General features: G+C 45.6%; 1 protein-coding gene across 1 annotated transcript in view; it reads right to left on the bottom strand.

Moving 5' to 3' along the window:
- Positions 1-12,973, bottom strand: part of yjefn3 (YjeF N-terminal domain containing 3) — a 39,493-nt gene extending 26,520 nt beyond the window's left edge. Inside the window, exon 1 of the mRNA XM_084010966.1 lies at positions 12,613-12,973. Within this exon, the coding sequence (XP_083867092.1) occupies positions 12,613-12,680 (68 nt within the window). The 5' untranslated portion in view covers positions 12,681-12,973. The remainder of the gene's footprint in view (positions 1-12,612) is intronic.
- Positions 12,974-15,414: the final 2,441 nt, after the last annotated feature.

The following is a 15,414-nucleotide window of genomic DNA, read 5'->3' on the forward strand; positions in this document are numbered from 1 at the left end:
TTATTCCTGGAGAAGTCGGAATTAAACCACCTCAGATCCACGCCAGGATGAAAAGCAACACTGCGATCTTCCATATCAGATGCAGAACGCGGCTCTATTTAAACCACAACAGCAGCTTCAGCAGCAAGGAGGAGATCATTAGCAGAGTTTGTGCAGACGGTGACTGCAGGTTCCAGGGAAGGTGTTAACATCGACTGTATCTGCTCCACTGAGGCAAAAATAGAAGCTCGGGCTGATGTTGAGATGAAACCTACAGGGCATGTTTGTTGAACCCCCCCCCCCCCCGTCTGCATCTCATCCCGTCAGTCAGGATCAGCTGTTGGATGAAGGATGCAAAAAAGGCCCACCAAGAGGCCTGCATGTCCAATGCAGGACAACCGGACATCAGTTACAGCCCATCCTACTGCAAACTCGTCAAATATCTTGGGAAGACTTGGGAAGGAGAATGTGTCAATAGTTCCCAACCAGAGATACACATCACCATCTCAGAAAGCTGCCTGTGAGACGGATGGACATGGTGGCGCCTCGGGGTGCAGCGTGGGTGATGCTGAAGATAAAACCTAGCATGGTAATCCAGCATGTCCCCATTCCAGCAGAACACAGGCCTCATCCCCGCTCAGCTCCTTTGGACACAAAGGACTAATCTGCTTCCTGCTCACACTTGTTATGGCTCTATTTTGTAGCATTGCCAATAAAGGACAAGATCGGAGAATAGAAGTGGGGGGCGAAAACTCTACGAAGTCTCTTTCTTTAAACTCCCTTTGCATAAATTATATTGCTCTCTTTCTACCTAATCAGCCTGCAAGCGAGTGTGTGTGTGTGTGTGTGTGTGTGTGTGGGGGGGGGGGGGCTTTTAGATCCACATGCAGCTCACAGACAGGAGAATATTTAAACCAGCTCTGCCAGCGTCTCTCAGCATCTACCAGCTCATGTTTGGCCAGAAGCCTTTACACCTGAAACACACACACACACACACACACACACACACACACACACACACACACACACACACACACACACACACAGTGTATTATTGATGAGCACAGCAGCAGGGGGACCATGAGAGGGACCAGAGAGCCATCGCATCCAAACTGGCATTCGGCCGACCTTTCCCAGCTACACTGGTGTGTGTGTGTGTGTTTGTGCATACATGCATGTGTGTGTGGGCGCATGTGTGGGTGTGTTTACGCCGCCCCGGGTGGCAGGTGGTGGGGAAAATGTGCGAGAGGTGCAAAAGGAGACCGATGAGGGGGGCCGATGGCAGAGATGATGAAGAGAGGACTCTTCAGAGACGCTTTGGTTAAAACGATGATGATGAGAGTTGAAAATAAGGTGAAGGAGCGAGAGGAATACTCCGGCAGGTTACATCTAATGATGCAGAGGAGGTAAGGGATGCAATCATCCTGGTGGAAACAGGGAGAGGCTAAACTCCGGACTGAGAAGGAGACATTGATGTGAAACTGCTCTCTCAGACGAGTGCACCTCGGAACAGAGCCGTGTTTCAAACGGAGCCTTTTAGACTCAGATATGTCATCATGGATGTAAACTGATGCAAAGAGCCACGACTTGATAGAGTTAGCGGTGCTGGACAGAAACCTGTGTTCAGACCTTCACTGCTGCTTGCATTTCAGACGTCAACACGGGGAAATGAGAAATGTGAATATCTCAAATGAGGGAATGTCTTGCACAAATGTTGATGTGATTTAATTGCAATAAACTTTGGATGCCGAAATCCAAAAGTCCGAAGTCTCGGTTTGTTCGGTCCGTCTGCGAGATGCTAAGCTTTTAAAATGCTTGTTTTCTGAATGGAGTTAGCATCAATCAGAGCTCTGCTACCGCTGTAGCTGCTCTCTATTTACTTCTTGGACTTTGGATGCAACAGCGCCGTGTGAAAGATTTGCTTCACGTTTGGTGTGAACGCATCTTAAAAAGGTCGGGGGAGGGGTGTTTTCGGTCTGGACTAGGGGTGTGAATCTTATAAATGATAACTATTAAATAAACAGACCACAGAATTACTTATTAAACATATTTATTCTATAAAAAATGTAGTCCTGCATAATATTTTATGCTGAATACAAAAATGTAATTAAACATTGCTCAGTTGTTTTGAACATTCTTCAATAGGATGCTGGCAGGGAGAGAGTGTCTTAAAAGTCTTAAAACAATCATAATTAAGAATCGTGATTCATAATATTTAACGCATTTATATGGATTATTGGTGAAGCCAAAGCGGTTCATTCTAGTTCTAGTTATATTTATTTTAGCAGATGGATGTAGTTTAATCGTAGGACTGACATCGGTTCATCGTTCCACTAGTTTGGACCAGAACTCCAAATGCTGCTCAGATGTCCCCCCGGCTGCAGCTCCCCCTCCTGTCCTCCTGACTGGCAGACGGGTTGGTGTGTTAAAAGGTCCGTGCAGCTGTAGCTCCACCAACGGCCCCCGACAGGCTCGGCTGTAATATATGCATGTGACATTTCCCATACATTAGGAACAGAATGTCACACAAGCTGTGCAGCCGGGGGAGCCCGGCGGGGGGGAGGACATGAGGAGCGCTGGATTCCTGTGTGGACCCGTGTCACAAACACATGGCACTTTGGGAGTCACTCTTCATCACCTCCCTCTAAACAAGGAGGTGAAAGAGCAGGAGGAGGAGGGACACGTCACACAAAGCCCGCCTCCATCGCCGCTTCCACACAAACACGACATCATCGACTCCACACATATACGACATCATCGACTCCACATATGACATCATCGACACCACACACACACGACATCATCGACTCCACACATATTTGACATCATCGACTCCACGCGTATACGACATCATCGACTCCACACGTATACGACATCATCGACTCCACACGTATACGACATCAGCGACTCCACACGTATACGACATCATCGACTCCACACATATTTGACATCATCGACTCCACGCGTATACGACATCAGCGACTCCACACGTATACGACATCATCGACTCCACACGTATACGACATCATCGACTCTACACGTATACGACATCAGCGACTCCACACGTATACGACATCATCGACTCCACACGTATACGACATCAGCGACTCCACACGTATACGACATCAGCGACTCCACACGTATACGACATCATCGACTCCACACGTATACGACATCATCGACTCCACACGTATACGACATCAGCGACTCCACACGTATACGACATCATCGACTCCACACGTATACGACATCATCGACTTCACACGTATACGACATCATCGACTCCACATGACATCATCGACACCACACACACACGACATCATCGACTCCACACACATACGACATCATCGACTCCACGCGTATACGACATCATCGACTCCACGCGTATACGACATCAGCGACTCCACACGTATACGACATCATCGACTCCACACGTATACGACATCAGCGACTCCACACGTATACGACATCATCGACTCCACACGTATACGACATCATCGACTCCACGCGTATACGACATCATCGACTCCACACGTATACGACATCAGCGACTCCACACGTATACGACATCATCGACTGCACACGTATACGACATCATCGACTCCACACGTATACGACATCGACTCCACACGTATACGACATCATCGACTCCACACGTATACGACATCAGCGACTCCACACGTATACGACATCAGCGACTCCACACGTATACAACATCATCGACTGCACACGTATACGACATCATCGACTCCACACGTATACGACATCGACTCCACACGTATACGACATCATCGACTCCACACGTATACGACATCGACTCCACACGTATACGACATCATCGACTCCACACGTATACGACATCATCGACTCCACACGTATACGACATCAGCGACTCCACACGTATACGACATCATCGACTGCACACGTATACGACATCATCGACTCCACACGTATACGACATCGACTCCACACGTATACGACATCATCGACTCCACACGTATACGACATCGACTCCACACGTATACGACATCATCGACTCCACACGTATACGACATCGACTCCACACGTATACGACATCATCGACTCCACACGTATACGACATCATCGACTCCACACGTATACAACATCATGGACTCCACCGGCTGGCATCAGTGCCGTCAGCATGCAGCGATTAGTTTGAGAAACACGTGCACCAGGAGATCCACCACAGTGGACATCATGGCCACCTTCACTGATGTTCCTCTGTGATGAATACAGCTCACCGTGTAGTCATCCTTTCAGACCTTAATGGCAGGTTGCACTGTAGAACCTTAACAGGCTAAATATAGCACAAGCAAAACCTCCATCTCCTCCAACAGTCCATACTGGTCAAGGCTGCTCCTTCTGAAGTCCCCGAAGCTTTCAGCAACATGAAGACCAGCAGTATTTATAATAATCATCATTCAATCTCCTCAGCGCTGGCTCATATTATTACCTCGACCTTCAATGTGCCGTGGGGAAAACGACTCTTTCTTCTATATATTCATTAATATCCACTTGTTAGCTCATCCTTTGAGAATCATGGTTTGTTTCCTCTTTTTAGGAGTATTTGTACACTATGATATGACTTGTAATAAACAGGAAGTGAGGTTCATTTATCTGGTGAATTCTTGTCACTCTGAACTACTGAGCTGTGTGATAAATCATAATCAGAACAAAGACAGTTCTGGCTGAACGAGACTACAGACCTGGTGTGGTCCAGGTTGGTGGTGTTTATTCACCAAACATGCTTGTTGAATACAAAAAGAAAGACATTTGAAAAATAGGTCGACTTCAAAGCAGCCTGCATTAAACAGCCGATGAACCAGCTGGATGGTGGCAGTGTTTTGCCAGATTGTGCCAATCCCCTCGACAAAACTCATGCATGAAGAGTGGAAGTCAAAGAGAGTCGAACATTAACATGCAAAATCTATACATACTAGTTAGTGATTCAGGTGCAGACACAGCTGGTGGTCTGCAGGCGTGTTTGAGTGGGTGGGAGTCCATGCATTAATGCATTAATGCATGTGTGTGTGTGTGTGTGTGTACACACAACCAACAACAATGGTTTCTTGGCTGTCTTTCATGAAAAGCCTCTAATTATCTCCAGTGTGACACGTTTAGTGCCTCCCACTCTGTCTATGTATCGTCTCTATATTTACTAATTACACTCTGTCTATGTATCGTCTCTATATTTCCTAATTACAGTGAGCCAACAGAAAATAAAAAGTGGGAATTCTCATGCACCTCAACCTGAGCTCCTGTTCGTCCTTGAGGGCCCTTCGTATTTCATTTTCCTCGTCTCGAGGGGTTTGGTCGGCTCCGTCTGTGTGCTTTCCAGGTTGCTGTCTTTTTCACAGCATCTCAGCATCTCATTATTAATCCACTGGTTCACAGGTCACCGGGGACACGGTCCATCAAAAAGGCAAGAATTTCCCAGCATTCCCCAGTGATCGTCTCATTAGGAGTACCGGAGAAAGACTGGAGCCTGGGCTGAGAGGCATCATTAGTTCAAAGAACACAAAGAGAGTGGGTGATTTGAAATCAAAATAATAATAATTACACAGGGATGTCAACTGTTCATTGGTCAAGTCCAGTGTGTGTCCAACTGTTTCAACAACAGGACTTTCACCAAGGAGGCCGCTGTTCGCATCCATCCAAGAGCAAAGGTTGGCTTCTTTTTTCTAACGTTAACCATGGACTTTAGGGATGTCCTGATCCGATATTTGGATCGGATCGGGACATCCCTAATGTACTTGTGGACCCATCGCCGTTAACCACGTGTCGTCATACAGATCCAGTCTTTTGGCGACAGACAAGCAAACTGTCACAAAACTAATTCAGTTTTCACGTTACTGTCCTTGCCGAGTATTATCTCGACTTTGAAAAGCCAACTTAAATTCCAACCCGGTAAACAACAACAGAGACATGATAAAAAGACAGGTCATTTACATAATCAGAATTCAGCAACAGTGTCCTCCAACGGGGAAGCAGAACTGCAATCAGGACTCAGCGGAGTGAGACGATGAACCTCACTAATGAAGGGTGAAACCAACAATGGGCTCACAAGGCACCGCCGGAGACACCAGAGGACAAACGTTGATGTTCCTTAAAACGCAGAATGCTCTTAAACTCACACATTTACAGAAACAGAAATAAACATTAACAAGACAGCTTCATGCTTTAACAGTAACCTTCGTCTGAAAGAAAGAATATGGAGAGCACAACTTTATCATAAAGACACATTCTGTTAAGATGGACCCATAGATTCACTCGAGTGCTGCATCCCTGCAAACGTTCTTGAACAAACATATCACCTGCATGTCTCAGCCAACTGGAAACTCTGTGGCTGGGTGTAGCTGGGCTTGGTTTCTATGGCAACTGGCACAAAGCTGAGCTGAGTGACAAGTGGTAATAGCTGACAAGCGAGACACAAACCCCCTCTGGATCTTATTATCAGCTTTTCACTCCTCGCCCACTCGTTTTTCTTTCACTTTCCCCTCTTCTTTCCTCCTCTACTCCCCATCCCTCCACGTTGGGCGGCTGCACCTTTCACCATCTCCCACATTGATTTTGCAGTGAAGACGACATAAGGCGAGTTGCTATTGGGCATCGCTCCCATTCTGTCACCATGAGAACACTTTCCTCTCCATTCACATTCCTCAGAATAGCCCTGACCGCTGTCAGCAAGTCGCCCACGGGGGTTCAGAGGAGAGTAGCTGCACAACCCGCCAACAGCACGGCTCCATGACCCGGAAAAAGGACATTAACTAGTTATGTTTGCATGAATATTCATGCTGGATGTAATGTGACTTGCTCTCATAATCACCATTTTAAAATAACATTTGAAGTAAAAATAAGCAGAGCTTTTATGTATAAGTTTGGCAATGATATGTTGTGGTTTCTTTCTTTCCACAAATGTACTTATGAGTCGCTAAATGCCCGAAATGTAAATGTCTTTGTTCCTTTGCTGTACACAGCTAGCTGTAAGGATGCATGATACGGAGAAAATCATCAATCAATTGATAATCATCAGTAATGTGTATATAACGAGTGAATAAAGACAAATAACACTACAGTCTGTGAACACCACCTTACTGTAAACAGCCCAATATAACGATATGCAGAATCTTAGACATGTCAGATATCTGGGCTCCCTCACAGTATTGATCTATTGCCGAGTTCACGAGCCGGGTTAGGGGTCATTTCTAGGTTATTTGTTTGAACAATCCTCTGGTGTGAGGTGAAAACAGAAGCACAGCGGAAAAGCCACATGGATCTTCATTACTAAAGGATGCTTTAATAATCTTTTTGTTTCTCTTTAATGGTGACAGGTAATGCAGTCCATCTTGTTAATTAATTACAGAAGAGATAGCAAATATATCACCTGGAGAATTATCAAAATGACACAAATGTCATGTAGAAAGATTCCATTGAAGCACACTAGTTTAATTAACGTTGGTTAACACACTGTGAGCCTGTCAAATTAAATAATGGTCCGTCTCTAAAAATAGCCTGGTGCTCTGTTTCACAGAGTCAAACGAAGTCTTTCATACCTTAGAAAATACAAAATCATCTGTGACTGAAAATCACTGGTGACACAATTCTACATACAAGAGTGTCGACAAATCGATTCAGCAAAAGCATTCCATTTATAACCCAGAATGTGCACGTGGCCACGTTAACACCAAACACACCAAACACACCAAACACAGAAAACACAGAAAACACAGAAAACACTGCAGACATGAAGACTCACAGCGGTTTGTTCGTATCGTAGCCCGGAGCCACGGTTTGGACTTTCACACTTCCAGATGTGGTAACCTTTCCTTTCAGCAACCGTACATACACCAGAGTGTGTGTGTGTGTATGTGTGTGTGTGTGTGTGTGTGTGTGTGTGTGTGTGTGTTTTCATGTGTGTGTGTGTGGGGGGGGGGGGGTCTGGTAGAATCAGCATGGCCCCAGAGACCTGGTCCCGGTCCTCCTGTCAATTAGAGCCTCATACGCTGGGGTACCTGATTACACAGCTATCAGGCTGCATGGATGTCATCATGCTGAGACGCGTGAACCCGCATGCTGTTCATTTATTCCCTTTTTAAATCAACCCATGGCTTCTAAAACACCACGTACATATTAGTATTTTTAGCTCATCCGTGTGGATTTTGTGAACAAAGTAAAAAATGAAATGAAGATGATTACTGTCGACAAATACAAGCTCTATGATTTATGTCAAATAAAAATCATGCATCCCCAGGAGATAATGTAAGCTCGGAGACACCATTTTGAATCAGCTGCTCAATGAGCTGATTTGTGGCGTTAAGCTGCAAAAACCTATTAGATAAATGCATGAAAACCCCGATACGTGACAATCCTGCTGTTTTAGTGCATGTGATCGTGGCTGCAGAAAGAAAATATTCATGTACTGCATGATATGTGTAGCAGATCCACTTCATCCAAACCTGGGATGAAAAATAATTCCACCCCCGCCCTGCACACACTCGTCAGGTGGAAGTATTCTGTGGATGACCCGGAGATAAACCCGTTATCGGTGGTTCAGAGCCGGCGATTACTCCACTGTGTGTGTGTGTGTGTGTGTGTGTGTTGTCCTCCAACCAGCGGGAGAGAACTGAAAACACCTTTTGTACAAAAAGCCTCTTTTTTCAGACTCTGGATTTAGAAACTGGTGGATATTTCCTCCCAGGAGTGACTCAGCGTGCCGACGCGTGTTGTCACATTAGTTTAAATCAGAAGCGTTTCAGCTCCATTTGCTACGCTGCTCTGTTTCAGGGAGATGCTTGTCGCTCTTTGGCCTCACCTTTCCCCTCTTTGTCCACCTGAGACCAGTCGCACGGAGAATGAAAGATTCCATTTGCCGTTTCTGCCTCATTTCTTTGCCTACCTTAAATAAATATGTATTCTTTCAGCTCCTGTCACCTGTTCCCATGTCGGTAGCTGTAGTTGACCGTGTGACAGCTCTGGCCTTTATTCATAGGGCAGATGTAGTGATTGGGGCGTGGGGGTGGGGGGGTTATGAGGTCTACAGTAAGTCTGCTCTGATCTTTGCTATCATACGTAGCTGTAATGAGCTAACAGAATCACAGAAGGAACAGACGGGTGGGAATGCTTTCTCAAAGAGGACACAGTGATTTAGTTTCTGAGCTACCTTTCCAGCCTGGGGGGGGGGGGGGGGGGGGGGGGGTCATGACAGGTTTATGGTTTACATGGTTTTAAATGAAGGTTATTCTTGTTTTGCCTTCTCATTTGTGTTTGAAATAATTATATCTGATTAATTAGACCTCGGTGTGAGGACGAGCTTTAACATTAACAGAGATGGATTCAGGAGAAATAAAACCTCCAAACTGATTTTGCTTTCACACATGACCTTGATCAGCGAGAAAGTCAAAAAAAAAAAAGAGAGAGTACTGCAGTTGAGTTGACGGGGTCAGTTGGGTTTGCTCATCTTCACTCTGGGTTTTCTCTGACAAACCTGTGTGTGATTGCCCCACTGCTGAATGTTCAACACACACACACACACACACACAACACACACACACACACACACACACACACACACACACACACACACACACACACACACACACACACACACACACACACACCACACACACACACACACACACACACACACACACACACACACACACACCAAAGAGCATAATTACATACATTATCAGCAAGTGTAAAGAAAGCTCCCAGAATAGATTTAATATGTGGGTGCATGCAGGGATGGACATGGCAGTAACATGGACACGGTGTGTTTAGCAGTTAAAGTGATGACGGTGAGTGGAACTACGGGAGTCTCTGCATGGAGATGTCTTAAGGCTGCATTGTAAAATCAGTCACTGGGAGATTTGTACAGATACATAAACCAGCTGTCTTTGTTATATTAATCATGTCATCCCATTTAAAGTGCTGAAGGAAGAAAGACAACAATGAAAACATCTCATTCATAGAAGACTTACACCAAAATAATGCCTCACCACAACACAGAAGAATTCAACCTCCATTGTTTAAAGGGTTTGTTACAACAGTACTGCTGCATGTGTGTGTACACATGGGATTCATATAATTCATATATATATATATAATATATATATAAATATATATAATATATATATTATATATATATATATATATATAATATATATATATATATATATATATATAATATTTATATATAATATATATATATATATATATATATATATATATATATATATTTATATATATATATATATATATATATATATAAAAAATAATCAGTCAGAAAACAACAAGGCTGCAGAATAAAAAGATGAATCCTCAAAGCCTGGCGCCTACGTTACCCAGAATGCAGTCTAGATGACAGGAAGTGAAGCAACACCCGGAGGAAGGAAGTCAGACGTGACTCCTCCCCTTCCGCTTCCTGTGTCTCCGTTCTCAAACTCCCTTCTAATCAGGAAACAACAGCAGCAACCTCAGAGCGAGCAACTTCTCCTCATGCTCGATGTTGCTCCGCGTTCCGACACGGCCGCCATCAGTCGGACCGCCATCAGTCTGAACTCTGAACTCCGGCAGCGTTGACTCAACCGACGTACCGAGCCGCTTCACACGAGCTTCCTGATATCGGTTCAGAGCTACAACAAATGGTCGGTGTTTTTAACGAGTCCAGACCGGCTTCACCGCCGGGTCACCACCGGATCACCGCCGGGTCCCGCCGGGTCACCGCTGGGTCACCGCCGGTCACATGATGTGTTTTAAGGTTTTATGGAGAGCTTTCCTCTGCAGGATATCAGACATGTTAATGACGGGGCTCGACGTTCCATCCAAACAAGTTTCCTCCCAACACCATTTTGCCGCCGCACCACAGCAGCATCCGTAGCTTAGCTCCGCCCACAACCATTGTGATTGGTTGAAAGCAATACAAACGAGCCAGGGCGTTTTCTCCCCCGATCCCGGAGATGTGATATACTGTAGCCAGACTACCCATCATGCAACACGTCCGCTGACAGTTCTTATGCAGCTGGATTAGACGTCTGAGACCGAGTCGAGTGGAGCGACCTCAGGACCTGATCAGACTTTGTGCTGCTCCTCTGGAGCCACAAACAGCTTGATACAACGTCCCCCATGTAAAAGGATTCCCCAGACCTGTTCACAGGCTCGAATGTGTAAAACTGGTGAAGTTCTGCTTAAAAGTCTTGAAAATACCACGAAGCAGAGACAGAAGCGTCTTCTATGCACTTGATGGATAAATCCAGCATGTCAAACTGATTCAGCAGTGAATGAGGTTTAAAAAGTCTCCTCACAACCTCTCCACCTAGAATTACCAGACTAGAAGTGGCCGTCGTCATGGCAACGACGTCATTTTTGCAACCAGAGAATGGGAGCGCCCATATTTGGACTGCACCAGAGAGTGTTAAAGTCATCTTAGTAGCTGATTGTATTGATAGCATGGTATGACAGGAGCAACCTGTCAATCACGAGGTAGCCCCGCCCTAAAGCATCCCCGGCGTTACGCTCTCTTTGAGTCTAAATGGATTCAGAAATTATCGTCATGCTGGATTGAAGAAGACTTGGAACAGGGATTGAGACCATGAACTCAAATCAAGTCAAGACTTCTTTCTACACCCAGAGGAGTCGCCCCCTGATGGCCAGCAGAGAGAATGCACGTTTAAGGCACTTCAGCGTGGGCTTCACTTTTCAGAACCGGAGGTCGCAGCCTGACTATCAAACAAGCTCGAAATCCTCAAAACCAGCAATGAAAATAGGAAAAGACTGCTGGAGAGTCTTTGAAGTCTCCTCAGTCGACAGACTCTGGAGCTAGCCGATGATGACGGACGCTCTGATTGGCAGGCTGCGTTCGAAGGGCTGGTAGCTTTGTTGAACCCGTAATCTGGGTCCACCTTAAATTAGCAACACGTAAACATGTCGTGCTTGAACAAGAGACTGAATATGTTGTATTACTTTGTCTTTGTGCAGTCACTCTTTTTCTCCTGGTGAACATTTTGTCTTCGTCTTTGCTCTGGGCACGTCGTTATTTTTAGTGCAGTTTTGTGGAGTCACAAGTCACAAGTTGACGACTGAAGGCTGTTTTCTGTGCGTGCACACCAGAAGAGCAGGATGATATTCTAAACCTTCAGTGGATCCAAACAGGTAAATGTCGATCTCACCTACTCACATGTGAGGAAACACACTAGAACCTCTCAGTGTTTTAAAAGGAAATGAAGGGCTCATCATGCGTAACAAACCGATTCCACAGCTCATCCACACAAACAGTCATGAGATGATTGGCTTTCTCAGTAACATGCCCCCTTAATGAAATAACTCAAATCAGAATTCAATCTGACACTTCAGTGGAAAGGAGCAAAGAAGGGGGTCCTGTCTGTGGAGGGATCTCTGCAGGCAACATCATCATCATCATCATCATCATCAACATGTGCAAGAAGACAACTTAAATAATTAACGTGACTCCCTCTGCTCCGTTTTCTCTTCTCAACACTCGTCCTGGTTGAAGACTCTTGCGGGAGGATCTGAACGCCCCCCGTCCCGCCGTGTGTGTGGTTTGTTGAGAGCCGGAGCGGCGGTGAAACAGACGGAATGACAGCAGGTGCCTACCTGAGGTAACGCAGCGGCTCTATGGTTTCAGCCTCCGCCTCGGCTGAGCTGTGGTTCATCTTGTCCATCTGTGGTTGGTTCGGATGTGTTCTTCTCCTCTCTGTCCGACAGCAGCAAATACAGAGATTTAAATATATAAATATAGAGATATATATATGAGAAAGGACGAGCCGCTCCGAAGGACACTTCCGCTCCTGATTCAATAAGCACACTGTCCGGCTCTTCCCTGGGATGAGACGGAGAATGTTAATGGGGCTCTCTCTCTCTCTCTCTCTCTCTCTCTCTCTCTCTCTTGATTGGTTCAGACGCTGGAAGGTAATTGCTGGCTGCTACACACACACGCACGCACGCACACACACTCTATATCCGTGTCTCGCCCTCTCTGTGGTCGCGTCTCATTCTCTAATCAAAGCAGCTGCTTCTGTGTATCAGCTGCTCTCCCCGGGAAAAGCAGCCAATTAAGAAGCAGGAGATACGCTGCTCGCTGCTGATTGGCTCAGACGGCCTCCATCATAGTCATGCAGGGGGGCAAATAGCCCACCCTCCCACCCCTCAAATTCTCTCTCTCTCTCTCACACACACACACACACACACACACACACACACACACACACACACACACACACACACACACACACACACACACACACACACACACACACACACACACACTTCTTTTTCCTGGGGATCCTTTTTGTTATAAATTAGAAACCTTCAGGCCTCGTCTATAAATCATGACCAGAACATTTTGTGCTATTTCATTATGACTGATATTCTCTTGAACAGGTAAACCAGCCATGTTGAAGATGAAAACAGACAGATTAAATACTTCCCACCTGTGGGAAGGCCAGGCCACCGGTGAGGAGGAGCCGGGAGGAGCAGCTGAATGTACAGTGTGTTACAGAGCGACCCCGACACACAGAGGAGGGATGTGTCAGCAGGATCACGGGGGAGACGGCGGCTGCCAAGGAATGAAGCTCATAAGTGGGTCGTGATGGACCAACAATAGCTGACTTTCTTCTCCAAAGGTCTCGTCTCCCTCCCCCCAACAGAGTTCAGTCTGTGCTCTCCTCTTCACGTTACAAACACATTTCCACAAAACTCCACAAATCAGATTCCTCCCAGCCAGAACAACAGACAGCCATTATCTCTCATAAACACTGATGTGATGAATTATAAACACGACCATCCAAAGGTGTTCATGTGTGTTTTGGCTTCATGAGGCCACGTCACATAATCAAATAAAAAGTGTGTGGAAATACATTCAAGTGTTTATTGGTGCTGAAGAAGCATTCACACGTGTTCCCTATTTGATGGAATATGCAGCAAAAGCAGTAACTGCACCGATGTGGTGAGAACGTTAGTGATGTCTGACTGAGAACAATGTGCTTTTAGAGTTCAGCGTTCTGGATTCATGTCGGAAATGTGTGCATGAAATTGGGGAAACCGGAGTATTCAAGATTAAATTCTTCTCACTGGACTATTGAAGACTAACAGCAGTTCGATGGAAACGGGGGTGCACTGCCATCTAGCGGTTGCATGTTGCTATTGCAGTTTGAAGAAATTCATTCCTCGGGGGCTGAAACACAACATTGAGCTTTTTAAAGTCTGTGAAATAAATATTGATATGCTGAACCCAGTACCCTACTGAACCAGTACCCTGCTGAGCCCAGTACCCTGCTGAACCAGTACCCTGCTGAACCCAGTACCCTACTGAACCCAATACCCTACTGAACCAGTACCCTGCTGAGCCCAGTACCCTGCTGAACCAGTACCCTGCTGAACCCAGTACCCTGCTGAACCAGTACCCTGCTGAACCGAGTACCCTGCTGAACCGAGTACCCTGCTGAACCAGTACCCTGCTGAGCCCAGTACCCTGCTGAGCCCAGTACCCTGCTGAACCCAGTACCCTGCTGAACCAGTACCCTGCTGAACCCAGTACCCTGCTGAACCAGTACCCTGCTGAACCCAGTACCCTACTGAACCAGTACCCTGCTGAACCAGTACCCTGCTGAACCCAGTACCTGCTGAACCAGTACCCTACTGAACCAGTACCCTGCTGAACCAGTACCCTGCTGAACCCAGTACCCTGCTGAACCAGTACCCTGCTGAACCCAGTACCCTGCTGAACCAGTACCCTGCTGAACCAGTACCCTGCTGAACCCAGTACCCTGCTGAGCCCAGTACCCTGCTGAACCAGTACCCTGCTGAACCCAGTACCCTACTGAACCCAATACCCTACTGAACCAGTACCCTGCTGAGCCCAGTACCCTACTGAACCAGTACCCTGCTGAACCCAGTACCCTGCTGAACCGAGTACCCTGCTGAACCAGTACCCTGCTGTATGTGTGTGTGTGTGTGTGTGTGTATATATATATATATATATATATACGTACATATATATATATATATATGTACGTATATATATGTACGTATATATATATATATATATATACGTACATATATATATATATATGTACGTATATATATATATATATATATATATATATGTATATATATATATATGTATATATATGTATATATATATATATATACACATATACACATATACACATATATATACATACATACTGAGCTTCAGTGCTCATGGTTTAGGCATAACAAGGGTAAGGTTATTAAAAACAAATGGATTAAACTAAAAGCGACAGAAAGGAGAAAATGACTCAAAGTGGTCTTCTGGTGGAGAGGATGAAGTCCTTCCTGCTGCTCCGGATTTAACCCAATAAACTCACGCAACAAGAGGATGACATCACATGTAAAGACAGGAAGCCAGGATTTAGA

Source organism: Eutrigla gurnardus (genome assembly GCF_963514095.1).
Source record: "Eutrigla gurnardus genome assembly, chromosome: 6".
NCBI classification, from domain to species: Eukaryota; Metazoa; Chordata; class Actinopteri; order Perciformes; family Triglidae; genus Eutrigla; species Eutrigla gurnardus.